Source organism: Catharus ustulatus, chromosome 6 (genome assembly GCF_009819885.2).
Source record: "Catharus ustulatus isolate bCatUst1 chromosome 6, bCatUst1.pri.v2, whole genome shotgun sequence".
Lineage (NCBI taxonomy): Eukaryota > Metazoa > Chordata > Aves > Passeriformes > Turdidae > Catharus > Catharus ustulatus.
The window spans coordinates 36,253,558-36,267,508 of record NC_046226.1 but is presented as its reverse complement, the minus strand read 5'-3'; the positions used below and the strand labels follow the sequence as shown (position 1 = coordinate 36,267,508).

Genomic DNA, 13,951 nt, shown 5'->3' with positions numbered 1-13,951 from the left:
TATCATTTCCAGTGTGAAGCTGCAGCAATGCCACTTAGGGAATTTTTTTTTTAAATTGTAAACTGACCAGCATTCAGATGGATGCCATGAGAAAAGATGACTCTTGTCCTGCTGTACTCCAATTTTACAGAGATATTTTCTTAACTAGGCTATGTTTACAGACTAAAGTAAGTTCATAAACACTGAGAAAATAATCTCTTTGATGACAAAGGACATAATCCATATATTGATCTGTGAAAACAAAGACCACAAAATATTTTGGAAGAGTGGGATGCATGTCTTTTGTCTTTTACCCTAGGAAAAAGAAAAGATGTTTTGTTGGTGGTGCTAGTTTTATTTATTGCTGAAAGAGATATGCTCTTTCAGGTGATCAATTCAGAAGATGCATGGTGCCCAGTAGCCTTTTGTTTTGGTCAGCTCTATCTTCCAGCAGGAAGGTATCCCTAAGGGTTATTTGCCCTGAGTACCTGGGCCCTGCAACCTGGTTGAGCAAGCACAATAGTGCTCCGCAGGGAGGGCTGAAGGCTACAGGGCAGACAGGTACAGAAGGCACCTTTGCAACCTTTGCTGCAATAACCAGCTCTTTCCTACCCTGGCAAAGGTACCCATTGTCCAGGGTTACAAGGAGGGCAGGGTTTGCCTTGGCTGTCCCTGCCCTGCTCCTATGCACTCCCGCTGCTGGGCAGGGGGTACAGGGATTGTGTGGAACACTGCTTGATCAGGGCATCTGCAAGAGCTGCACAACTTGGAAAATTCAGTGTCTCCCTCATAAACCAGCTGATTTCTGACCCCAAATGATTCAGTGGTGTCAGTGTGCTGCCACTGAGGCAAACATTTCTCCATGGTGGAAGGAGGAAGACAGAGCCTGTCCCAAAAAAAAATCCTGATGGCAGTGAGAGTGGGTGAAGACAGCCTGGTGAGTCCTGTGCTGTTCCTGACCCTCGCTTCCTTAACGGCTGAAGGCAGTACCTAAACATCCTGGAATCAGTGGTGTTACTGCAAGCAAATGAGGCTGCTACCCCATTTAGCCTGGTATCCTACCTGCAATAGAGGCAAACAGTCAATTTGGGAAAAAAATGACATCCACACTTCATGCAAGGCCAGGTTAAATCCTCCTTGCCTGTCTGCTGCTTCTTCCCTACCATCAGGGGGCCTCATGCTCCAGCCCTGACTCACCCAAGCCACTTGACAATATTCCTTCATATGGTTTACCTTGGCAGGCTCAGTAGAACAGACTGGGGTACACCCAAACACTACATCAGCACCTGTAGAGTCACATACTTGCGGTTCTAACACAGTGATGTTTGATTTTATAAACTGAAACTGACTATCTAGGGTTGGTGGAGGAGTGTGCATGGTTGGTCCCTTTCTATCTTTGAGAGTTTAAGTGCACCTGATATCATTTGAACAGTGACACTCCCACTTATCACATGCATGCAGAGAGTAAAGGGTGGCAGTCACAGCGCAATAATCTGATGCCATATGTGCCTTCGGTTATTTGAAAATACTTTATCATTCAATTTCAGATGTAATGGGAACATGTGAATGTAGAAAAGGCATAGGGGAAAAGATGCTAATCATTCCAGAGTAGCTGGGACACTTCAGACAAACACTTGGCTAGAGAGAACCTTTTCTCCTGGCTTATCTTCTGCCCCTGGAGCCGAGGAGGCGGGCTGGGAAAGCATGCTCATGAAAGAACCAGGAACGCTGTGAAGTGACAGCTTGCCAGAACAGGGGCACCATCCATTTTAATAACCATTTGGCTCAATCTGAAAACCAACCAACCAGACCAACCTGACAGTAACAAGAACAAGCTCTTTTTACTGCAAGCAATTGTGAATTCATGCCCAAGGCTGGATGTCCTCTTCAAGTCAAAGGGGAGTTTTGTCTTGGTAAAAATTTCAAAGCTATTCACTATAGTGGCATCTGAAAATCAAGTAACATCAAAGAGGGGTAGCCAGACCCACAGCTTCAACTCCAAGGCAAATTCTCTGCCACAAGGAATCATCCTGAAGCCAGTGCATAAGCAGGGCTTCCTATGGGATTTATAGCATTTACAAGAGAGAAGCAGGTATTTCTGCTTAAGAAAGGAGCTGACATACAATGACCGTGCTGGAATTTCTGCTCAATTATAAAGCGCAAATGCACTCCCTGAATCACTCCTGCAATTTCTGAAGTGCAAGCCCAGCCCCAAGTTCACAAGGAGTCAGGTGAAGATCGTGCATTGCCTCCTCTCTTTATGTAGGAGACAGATGTCCAGTGGACACCTCTTGCACAGGGCAGGGGAGAAGGGAGATGTCCTTGTGTGTCCTCTCCACAGGTGCCCTTTAAGCAGAGCAGGACTGGCACAGGGACTGTCTGCACAGAGCGAACAGCAGCTCTGATCACAGGTTCTTTGTCCTTAATAAAATAGCATGTAAGGTCTGGAGAAGGCTGATAATATGGTGTCCTAAAGTGTTGTCAGTGGCATAAACCATTCCAGCCTCATCCAGCTTGTAATTAAACTGCTGTCACTTGCAGAAGATATCCCACAATGACATTTATCCTCCACAGCTCCCCTAAGGCACCGAGTTCCTGGACCTCAGCATGTGTGCTCTGCCTCCCTGCAGGGCACTGCAGAGGTGCTTGGTCACTGCTGTTCAAAGACATCCCCCAGTGACAGGGCTGCTGGGGAAAGACAGGGTGAGGAGCTGAGGAGTGGTTGCTTCTGAGGGACATTGTAAAACAAAAATTAATTTAAAATCCTAATCAGAAGCGAAAATATGGATGACTCCAGAAACTGAGAAATAGCTGTCAAGATAAGGGCAGTGTCGTATCCCCACCTTGGGGATGGACACAATACCCCTAGCTTGACAGTGAATTTATCAAGTAACTATCTGAGGTCAGAATCCAAGCACACTTCTCTCCTTTCCTCAGCTCCATGCCAGTATCCCATGTCCCTCAGGTCTCACATCTCTAACCATTCACAAAATTTCTTCCATCCACCAAGAATAATTTTGAACATCACAGCCAGGAAATTAATGACCGCAATAGGTAAAAATCAAAACGCAGTTCGGACGGGGCATTATTCACATCTTTATGTTATTTAATGATCAGATGCTTAGCACGGTGAGCTTGGCATGGCCACTACCAAAAAAATCTGTCCTTGGTGAGCAAGCTGGGGAAGGTAGATGCTGCAGAGGTGCACGCTGGGGCACTGGGGACCTGCCAAGCAGACCGCATTGTCGGTAGGGACGGTAGTGTGGGGCCGGAAAGCCCTTTTGTCGGTGCCGCGGGGCAGCGCCCGCCGACCGTGAGCAGAGCCCGCGGCGCGGCCCTGCCCGGGCCCGCTGAGGGGCCGGCACCGCGCCCGGCTCCGCGCGGGGCCGCAGCACCGCCTGCCGGCAGCTCCGGGCATTGCCCACAGCCGGCACTGCCCACAGCCGGCACTGCCCACAGCCGGCACTGCCCGCACCTCCGGGCACTGCCCACAGCCGGCACTGCCCGCACCTCTGGGCACTGCCCACAGCCGGCACTGCCCGCACCTCTGGGCACTGCCCGCAGCCGGCACTGCCCGCACCTCCGGGCACTGCCCGCACCTCTGGGCACTGCCCGCAGCCGGCACTGCCCACAGCCGGCACTGCCCACAGCCGGCACTGCCCGCACCTCCCGGCACTGCCCGCTCCTCCGGGCACTGCCCACAGCCGGCACTGCCCGCAGCCGGCACTGCCCACAGCCGGCACTGCCCGCACCTCCGGGCACTGCCCACAGCCGGCACTGCCCCACACCGCCCCGTACCCGGCATTGCCCGCACTGTCCCGCACTGTCCGGAGCCCTCCGGCACCGGCACTGCCTCTGAACTTCTCTGGAAACGCTCTTTATTTAGGCAACACAGGGCTTTGGGGCGGCTCGGTGTGTTAAGCGCATATACGAGCTCTCCTCACTGCCTGAACCTCTCCTTTCCTGATGAAGAGTGGAGGAAAAAAAAAGAAAAAACTGGCGACAAGTTTCAACATTAGGAGTCATACAGGCTAGAAACACTTTCTGCAGGTAAAACTCCTTTAGGGCGATCTCCCATGTTCAACATACGCGCAGAGTCAGTAGTCAGGGCGCCTGCACCCGTGCATTGCCAGCACCACGGTGCATTCCCACAAAGTGTCATGTGCTTCCCACTGAGGTCTACAAACAGGTGTGCAGCCTCCTTTCCCTTCGGGTGAAATTCCCATGTCCCGTATTCCCCCCTTTGCTGTTTCTTTTTCCACTGACACTCTTTGAAGTTGGGGGAAAAAAAATTCAATCCACCAGCTAAATGAACATCTCGGCAATCTCAAGGTGTCTCGGAAGGTTCCCAGGGCATAAAAAATGTACAATGACTCTCTGAGGCCCTTTCTTTTCTTACCCTTTCTCATTTGTTTTGTTTTACATTTGGCATGTTGTTTGCTATATTTTGGGTTCTTCAAAAATCACCCGCGTCAAAACAAATGTTAGATGAAAGAGAACAACAGAGAGGAGAAAGAAAACAGAGCAAGGAAAAGAGTTAAAATAAAATAAAAACAGAGAGAAATATACCCAACTGCCTGTCTTTCCTGCTCCCACATAAATAATGGACAGCCAGTAAATAAGTAAGTTACAGGGCTCAGCCGAGCCCAGGAGACTGGTGGACATGATCCTGCAAGTTTATTAGAACACAGAAACACAGCTGGAAGGTGATCCGGGAGGTCATCGAGCCTAGTCTGCTGCTGTCTCTGGCAGTGCCTCACCCAAGACCCCCACTGGGACCAATTTTTCTCAGCTAGGAAGAGATGGAAATACCCTACCACGATCAGCCCTGTGATTTGGGACTTGCACCACGAGGCATAAGAGCAGAATTTGGTCCCCTTGCTGCATTACTGAATTACATTAGTTTCAAGGCATTCTTAAGCATACACTTCACAAAATCTTTTCTAGTGCTACCATGAATTTCTAGGTTTTCCAGCAGTCAGTTTCTCAGATCTGCCTTAAATTCAACACAGGGGCCTATAGGGCTCTGGCCAGGGTTAATCTTAAAGGATATTCCCAAAATCCTCCTGATACTCCCAAGACATAACACATCGCCCCCTGCAACAGTTCCAAGATCTCTGGGTAGTTACTGGGAAGAGAGTCCTGAAAAGATTAACTGTGAATGTTACTTCTTTAGCAGGGTGCTAGATGCTGTGCTCTCAGAAAGTTTCTTACACCTCCCCAGGGTTTGGGTGGGATGTGTCTCACTTAACTGTAGTTGTCTGCCATGAAGCCACGTCATTTGAATCAGTCTCTCCAGGTTCACGATAACAAGAGATGGGTGCTTTACGGGGTAATTTAGGTGCTTTTAGGTTTGTTTCCACCTAAAGTTGAAACAAATCCTTCTCGGGTGATTCACTGACTCCCCTTCAGCTTCTCTTCTCTCTCTCTCAAAAGGGAGACTGGATAAGAAGAAAGCATGTGCTCCCCAGCTGTCAGCTTAGGTGAGGCTGACCCCAACTTTGCTGTTGAGTGTAACTTAGATTTTGCTTGCATGTGTAAGCTTCCAGCAGTTGCTTTCCTTCATGCTACATACTTCTAGTGAGAATTAAGGATCTTTCTCTGCCTCACCTGAACCCTTCTTGTCTCTAGCATCCCTACAGCAGGTATCTAGCATACTCTATTCCAGTTTTCTTCATTAATATTTCTGCCTTTTCATCCTGTTATTTAAAGCTTTAAGCAGGCTTGCTAATGTATCCAATATGAGATAATATTACCACATAAGCCAATACCATCATAATGATACCATAAGAATAACAGCAAAGTTCCCATATACTAAGAATGATGCCAATGTCTTCCACAAAGGAGGCAGGATTTAACCTGTCTATGCCAGCCCACTGATTTGCCACCTCCCTTCAATAAATCTCAAAACCAGAGAATGTGCATCAGCAGGAGGAGCAGCTCTGACTGCTCAAGGAAGGTAGAAGTTTGCATTCTCATAATCAAACTTTCTCCATTTGTTTGAGTAGGATGAACGTGGGGGACAGACACTAGTCATAAAACCTGCTGGATTTCATTAGCCCAACCTCAGACTTATTTCTGAGCACTCATTTGAGGAGTATTTTAATACAGTATATTAATTTTGTACTTCATCACTACAATTTAATTGCAAATGAGTGCCACTGTACATAACTGCAGTAAGGATACGTAAGTTCAGTAGCTGTTTAGCAATAAAATTTCAAGCTCATTTATGTAATTAGTAACACTCCCTTGTTTTTTTACAGGTTGTCTTTCAGGTTTTTCAAAACAATAAAGTGCATTGAGTTTTCACTATTTTGCTGCTGGCATGCCTTCTGTACTTCTCCTTGGACAGGTAAACCTGATAAATAGGATGGTAAGTTCCAATGTCATTAAAAATCGCTTTCTGGGGAATTCCTCTTTCAGGCCTTGCAGGCTAGCAGACGTACTACAGTGACAATTGCTCACATGCTTTAGTAATGTATTTGATTTTCTAAGTGAAAAAGAATGAAAAAACCCCACAAACTGAAAAAGGCTGTTCAATCAGGTTCTTATCTGGTGTAAAAAGAGAACATCAAGCCTGCTCACTACCAGCAAAGGCCAAAGCAGGACTGACTGTGTGATCACTGACAGCAGATTTCCTCAGCCCAAGAGCAGGCACAGTTCTGCCAGTGAACCTGAACCTTCTCTGGCCTTCCCTGCAAATGCTCACTCAGCCTTCTGGAACACGACTTCCCCAAAAAGCCCCCACAAGAACCTGTTCCTTTACCCATCCATATGCTGAGACAAAACCACAGCACCGCAACAAAGCCTCTACAGCGTTATTCAGACTGTAAAAAAGTGGGGTTTACTGGCTCTCAGCCTGATGTAGTGTAGGATCACATAGGTATCTACATAATTTTTCATAAAGAAAGTTTTGACTTCTTCACAACTTGAGAAGTTAGGTGTTTAGAATCCCCACAGAGTCCAGTTAAGATGAGACAAGCTGTTGGATAGTTAGCACATGACAAAATTAAAATACGCTTGCTTCAAACCTGACTTGGTGACTGCTAATACTGCAACAGTTCTTAATGACCATACTGTTTCCCTCACACAAGCCCTGTCACAAAGACACACCTAAATCAAATGTATATGTTGTTAGGGAGCTCAGGAGGATGTGCTGCATCTCATCACATCATACAGGTCTGCAAGGCCTTGCATGCAGAAGATACCTGACAACACTGGCTCTGCTAAACACTGTTTCTGAAATTACTTATATAGGTCTAGTATAGGTGTCTGTAGCAGGGCTATGGGCCAAATCCTGCCATTCTCATCTTTATTCAAATGGGTGTTTTTGCATTTCACCTATGCAAGAGAGTAGGATCAATCCCATTCATTTAGTTGAGTCAGAAAAGGTTTCACCTGAGGTTTTCTGAGCTGAATTCTGATTCCAGGAAACGAAGGAACTGGTCTCGTCCTACTGGGTCCTTCAGCACCTCATCCATGGAGAAACCCCATCTTTTCACACGCTGCTGACTAGGTTCTTTGCTGTTTGGAGAGAGAAGGGGAAAAACAGATGGAATGTGCATCTCTGCCTGCTGTCCGAGCAGCTGCTGCTGTTTCTGCTAAGTGAAGGGAGGAAGATTATTAGATGAGATGTTGTTTTTTTCTCAAGATTTTTCAGAAATACAAGTTAGCAAGTAACATAAAAAACCTATAAAGAGCGGGGTCATCATTAAATGAACTGGAGGAATTTTAGTCATTACATCATTTGAATCATTAAAGGACACTATTTGAGTGCTACATACATGGTGAAACAAGAGAGAATGTGAATGATATGATTTTCAGAGCAATTTCTGATAGGTTTCATCATTCCATGCCTAAATGATTATTCATTATGCACTTATTGCATCTCTCCTCAAACGTACCTTAGGATTTCTTATGCATCAAGGCAAAAATTTCCCAGCAATGTTCCCTGGGTCACTGGTGAGCTCCAGAGCATTTCCTTGTGTCCCACACAGTGCTGCCTGGTCACTTGGAACTGGCTTCAGATTTTCAGATCCACATTTGCATTAGAAAAGCAGTTCCGCTAAGAAGCAGTGCAGACAAAGTATCTAAAATGATTACTGGTTTTTGGTCTTTTATTTTTTAGTGCCTCTGATTTTTGCATGCCTAAGTCTCAGAAGACTAAAAAGCATCTTCCTCCTACTCTCCATGATAATCAGACTTTTATTTTGTGTCTCAGCTGGGATACTGAGATGCAGAGGCACCCAAAATCACTACCAACCTTTCTCCTAATTATTTCTTAACAGAGCCCAACTTACATAAGCTGTTGTTTGAATTGCCAGACATGTTGCAGAGATGCCTATGGGGAGAGGTGGTGCCCAGGAATCACAACGAGGATCCTAAGAGACAGCCTGCATCAGAGCGTAATCTGGGCTCACAGAGTGTTTGAAAGCTTCTGGTGTGATGGCGTCATGCTACGAGACAACCATTAAAACACAGCTCAGCTGCTCACATTTGTGACAGCAGAGCCATTGTTAACAGTACATATCTATTAAACTATGTGTCTCCTCATGTCCACAGCGATTCCTAATCATGGAGCCTTAGGGGACAGTGGCGATCTGTGCTGAAGACAAATAAGCCAAAGGGGTAAATAAAATGCCCGCTTTCATTTTCTTGTGGTATAAAGGCTAAGCAAAATTGATAGGCATGTCCTCACTCGAGGAGCAGCACACTCGGGATGGCTCCTCCTGCGCTCCCTCAGGAGCCAGCAGTGCTGCAGACAAGGGTGCAGATCCAGCCTACCTGTCAGGTGAGTCAGCCTGGACTTCGGGACATGAAAGCCATGCTTGTGCAGAGCCACGCACAATCTAAGCTCAGGGAATTTCCTGCTGAATCCAGAAATCTGTACCTGCTCTTCTTGCAGCTACACAGTGCTCTAGCACACACACAAAAAAGGCCAAAGTGCTGTCTAAAATGGAATGCTTTCTATGGCATTTCCTGAGTCCTGCTGCCATGGAGGATGAACTGTAGTGGCACAGGGCTGCCCAGCCAGCCTTGCCACTAGCAGTGAGAGGCTCTTTGTTTTCCTTCCACAAGGGCTCTGCCCTCCTGACTGAGGAAACAGCTTTGCAGGCAACACAAGGGGATCTTGGAGATCATTTAATTATTCATGCAAGTTGCAACTAGATGCAGATGCAGTTAGTTTTTTTACAATAGAGAATAAAATGGAAATACAGAGCTGTTTGTTCTTCCATCTCCCCACACTACAGCTTTCTCTTTTTCATCTGCAGGAAAATCACCTTCCTTAACTCTGAAATCATAGCAGAAGCCAAGCATTTATTTTAAATTCCTATGAGGCTCTGACATCAGGTTAATTGTATTCTTCAGGGATACAGACATCTTTTCTGGGATTTGCAGCGACGTCAACAGATGCAGAAATAATGGATGCCTGGATTACCTTGTGGGTGAAGGTGTCTGCAGAGCAGTATTTTGCAAGGGCTGTATCTGGTACTAGCCCTACTAGGGAGGATGGAGAAAATGAGAGAAACTAGCTAAAAAAGAAATAACAAATACTAATATTATGTGAAGAGGGGCAGAGGTTAGGAAAATAATGGATTTCTGTGACTACCAGAGAAGCAGGTGAAAACAACTTTCACATCCCTAACTACTTGGTTTTCAAATGGGGCAAAATCTAGTCCTTTTCCTAGAACACGGATTCCCTACGAATCAGTTTTCTTAGGCAAAGAGCATCTCTAAATTATTATTCAAGAACACGCAGGATAAGATCTGGCATCTCTTATCAAAGACTTGCTAAAGTGAACTCCAAGTTCAGATTTGGTGCCTAATGGCAGCAACTAAACTCTGGAGAAGTTGCTGAGCCCTTGTAGCTGTTGGCCGCAGGATGTGATTAAGTAGTGAAGGTAATGTGGGGCGTGGTAATTCCATTCAAATTTGCTATGATAGGCATAGTGCAGGCAAGACAATTCTAGCCCCTTTATAAGGATTGTGGATAGCCTGTATAGGCAAGAGACAAAGACACAGGCCAGATTTCCCTTGCACCGGTACCACATGGGCAAAACATGATCCCCGTTGCAGTATTCTGCTTGTTTTGGGTTTTTTTGAGAAACTCTCTGAGATGCAAGGTGTTGAATATCTTACAGACATTCCTCTCTCTTTTCGTCTATTTGACACTATAACAGAGATGAGTAAGCTTGTTCACCAATAGGTGAGGTCCCAACTCACTCTATCAACCTATTACAATTCTGATCTTCCAAGTCTCACACATCACACTTGAGCTACATTCTTCTGGCTCCTGTGCCAAACTTGCTCTGCACAACAGGAATGGCCACTACTCTGTAACTCATCCCATTTTGCTACCAGCATCTTTCATGGGATTCCATAACAGGAGCAGGGCTGGAGCATTGCAGCTGGGGTAGAGCAGGCTCACAAGGGTCAAATGAGATGTGCTGGAACAAGTTTGTCTTAGCAGTATACTATAGCTTTAGGCTCCTAGACCTGAGTCTGTGCATGTGCTCGACAGGTATGAGAACAGTCATCACCTGACTTACAGAGTCCCATACATCAAGCCATATGGAAGGGGAAGGGTTGAATAATTCACAGATACCGGTGATAAACTTCACTATGTTCTTGAATCTTGTAGTACAGACATAAACAGGGCAGTGTGAAGAGCATACAAACAAAATGGCAAGACAACTCTCACATTAGTTAAAACTATCAGTTACTTTTTACCTCATTTCAATGTCCCACAATGCTGCATCATCACTTATCCAGGGATTGGAAGGCTCAGCAGGAGTTATAAAGGGGTCATATTCCACATACTGCTCTGTGTAGGCTATTAAACTGGCAGGTAAAAAAAAAAGGAGAGGAAAACAAAGAAGAAAGAAAGGATTTGAATGCTCAGTCACATGTCAGGTTCAGCTTTTCTTTTTATCTTGTTGGGTGGGGTTTTTTTGGTGTTTTTTGTTTTGGGTTTGTGTGTGCTTCTTTTTATTTATAGGGATTAGTCAGTTTCTCAGCAACCACCGGAGACCTTTTTTGCAAGGATGATGCATGCAAGGATTTCTCTGCAAACACCCATCAGCTCACTGCAGCATTTTCCTCACTCTTGTCTCTACTGAGATGCCCCCAAAAAACCTGATGAGGCAACAACTGGATTGCTATGGCAAGACTTCCCCCAGAGAGCCATGGGAAGAATATGAAGTATGTGTCATTCCATTCATTTGTTGCACGTTACAAGCTGCTTTTGCAAACTTTTGTATCTATATAAATTTATGCACTATGAGAAACTCAACTAAACAAGATCATGGGCTGCAGCTAAGAATATGCTTAAATCTTTGAAGGATCATAGTTCCTAAGCATCAAAGCTTTGCTTGTTCATTTTCCTTATGTTGGTATAGTACCTAGTCTAACGGCACTCTTGTACAATACTTCAACAGTAGTAACTAACTTAGACCATAGTAAATCATATGCACGTTGGAAAACCACCTGGCCTTTACACTGGCTTGCTTCATGGTGAGTCAATTAAGGCATATAGCCTCTAATCCTTGCTAGGATGAGATTCAAAGAGCTTTCTGGGAAAAGGACTGTGTCTGCTTGCATACATGATTCAGAATTCCACTGGGTTTAGGACTAGGGGCGCATTTTTACAAAAGAAAGACAGCAAATATGAAATAAATCAAAAGAAATTTCTTCCAGTCTATATTGGAAATACTGTAAGGCACTTTATTTTTTTGCCTATGTCTGCCAAGTAATTAACTAAGTTAATTATGTCTCTTCATACTGAACAACCAATGTACTTGCACAGTGATTGTCCATGCTAAACTTTACCTCTGGTCCTCCATATCTCAAAAAGGCAGGCAAATGAAAAGACCCTGCGAAACAAAGGGTCATAAAAGGCAGAAAGTTTCCCTGACCTGTTCTATAGTAATTATTTCTTTTTGTTTGTCCTAGCTCTTATCATGAGGCATTAAAATCACACACTTTTGTAACCACAGCAGGTTCCCATTGCCCCTTAGGGCACTCGGGGCTGTCTCATCTCATTTCATTAATTACATTTCATGACTGCTGTGGGTCAAGGGTTGGAGGAGGGAGCAGCGTCCAATTTCACAGAGCAGCAGCAGTCCCTTAGACATCAATGAAAGAGGGGTTTGGTTAAAAAAGAAAAGAAAGCAAAAAGGATCAATCAGGAGATATCTGCTATGAAATCTGAATTGCTCCTAATAAAATAATAAGAAGGCATCAGAGGTGCTAGTACAAGTACTAGCAAAAAAGGAAAGGGGGGAAAAAACTAAAATGAAACAAGGGGGAATTTCTAAGCACATTTTGCTGATTCAGTATAATGGCAGCAGCAGAATCATTGCTTCATTGTCTAAAGGAGGCTACAGGCAGGGGACTCCTAAGGAAAAGCATTTTTGTCAAAATGCAAACCTGGCCTTTTGGGTGATAAACCGAACACCCGGTAGAAGAGGTGGTGGGAACAGTCGACTGAAGGGTGCAGAGCTCGCCTTGAGAACCCAACTGTCGCTCAGTCAAGGGGGCCTGCTGAGCCTCCACAGGAACTTTGATGAGAAGCTGAAAGGATAGCATAGATTTTCATCTAGGGAGCTGAGATTGCATCTGGTAGGAAGATGTTAATTTTTCCCTAGCCTTTTCAGTGATGCTGTGTCAAATGAAATTGTACTAACACTGCACAATGCAGTCAGGGAAAACAATAGGTAGAATATATCGATATAGTCTCAACAGTTCTCAAAGCTCGATGGCTAAAACTGTCAGTGCACAGGTCTCAAGTGAGGAGAAAGAATGTGGAAGAAAGACAGCTTCCAAGGTGCATGGCACAACTGAGGGATGCCTGTTCCCACACTTAATACAGAACTACCCCTGGAAGCAGAACAGGGAGGAAGAGGAAGAAAATCTTTAGCAGCGAACATTTATCTCACAGAAGCTGGAGATATCCTTTGGAGTGCCTTCCTCTTCTGACAGACAAGGGCTATCCCAAGAATACTGTGAATTAATGTAAAGTAAAATCTATTACTATTGAAATAATGTATACCTTATTCCTATCATTCATTTGCCCTAGTGCTTCCTAATTTGCTCCTTGTTACTTCCCTCATCCTCCCTGGAAGTGCCTTTGTGCTATACTGAAGAATTGGCAGGTGGTGCCATTGACAGTCTCGAGTATCGAGGGGAGCATGCCAAGAAGTCATCTCCTGTACCCTGATCTGCCACACTGTCACCTAAACTGTTCTGAGAGCAGAGTCCAGCCTAAAAATTGATTTGATAATCACAGCATCGTCTTACACAGCAAATTTGTTCCTAGTGCTTGTAATCAATGTTTTAATGGGGCTTTCAAGGCTGCACAGGGGTTTTTTCAGGCAATTGTGCAAGTCAGGTCATCCATGTTCATTCCTCACCAGTCCGCACCCCTGCAAAGCCACTGGATCCATCAGCTCCTTTACTCCCCTCCTACCTGCTCTCCAATGCTGCACATCCAGGCTGAACTTCCCACCACTCTCCACACCAAGTTCTGGGACTCTCAATCAGTATTACCAATATTCAAATTAATATCCAAAGCTATCACATGACCAAACACCTCATCGCAAGATTTAAAGATCACAACCATGACTTTCATTCTTTATAATTTTTAATAATTATTTAGAACTATAAAGTTCTTCACCCAGAGGGTGTTTGGTCACTGCAACAGCCTCCCCAGGGAAGCAGTCATGATACTAATCCTGCCAGAGTTCAAGAAGTTTTTGGTTAATGCTTTCAGGCACAATAATTCTTGGGGCTCTCCTGTTCAGGGCCAGGGTTTGGACTTGATGATCCTGGTGGGTCCCCTCCAACTCAGCTTATTCTGTGATTCTATAATCTGACTGTTCTCATTTTATTTGCTTTTCGCCTAGTTATTATTTTGTAGAGGTTTGATACCAACATTTTTTTCTCCAACTTGAGAGCAATTAAAAAATAATAA

General features: G+C 44.9%; 1 protein-coding gene across 4 annotated transcripts in view; it reads right to left on the bottom strand.

Moving 5' to 3' along the window:
- Positions 1-13,951, bottom strand: part of RGS6 (regulator of G protein signaling 6) — a 265,549-nt gene that overhangs the window by 44,964 nt on the left and 206,634 nt on the right. For all 4 annotated transcript variants that reach the window (XM_033062618.1, XM_033062617.1, XM_033062616.1 and 1 more), the window contains 2 exons: positions 10,711-10,821; positions 7,378-7,503 (listed from right to left, as the gene is read on the bottom strand). In XM_033062618.1, coding sequence (XP_032918509.1) covers positions 7,378-7,503; positions 10,711-10,821 — 237 coding nt within the window. The remainder of the gene's footprint in view (positions 1-7,377; positions 7,504-10,710; positions 10,822-13,951) is intronic.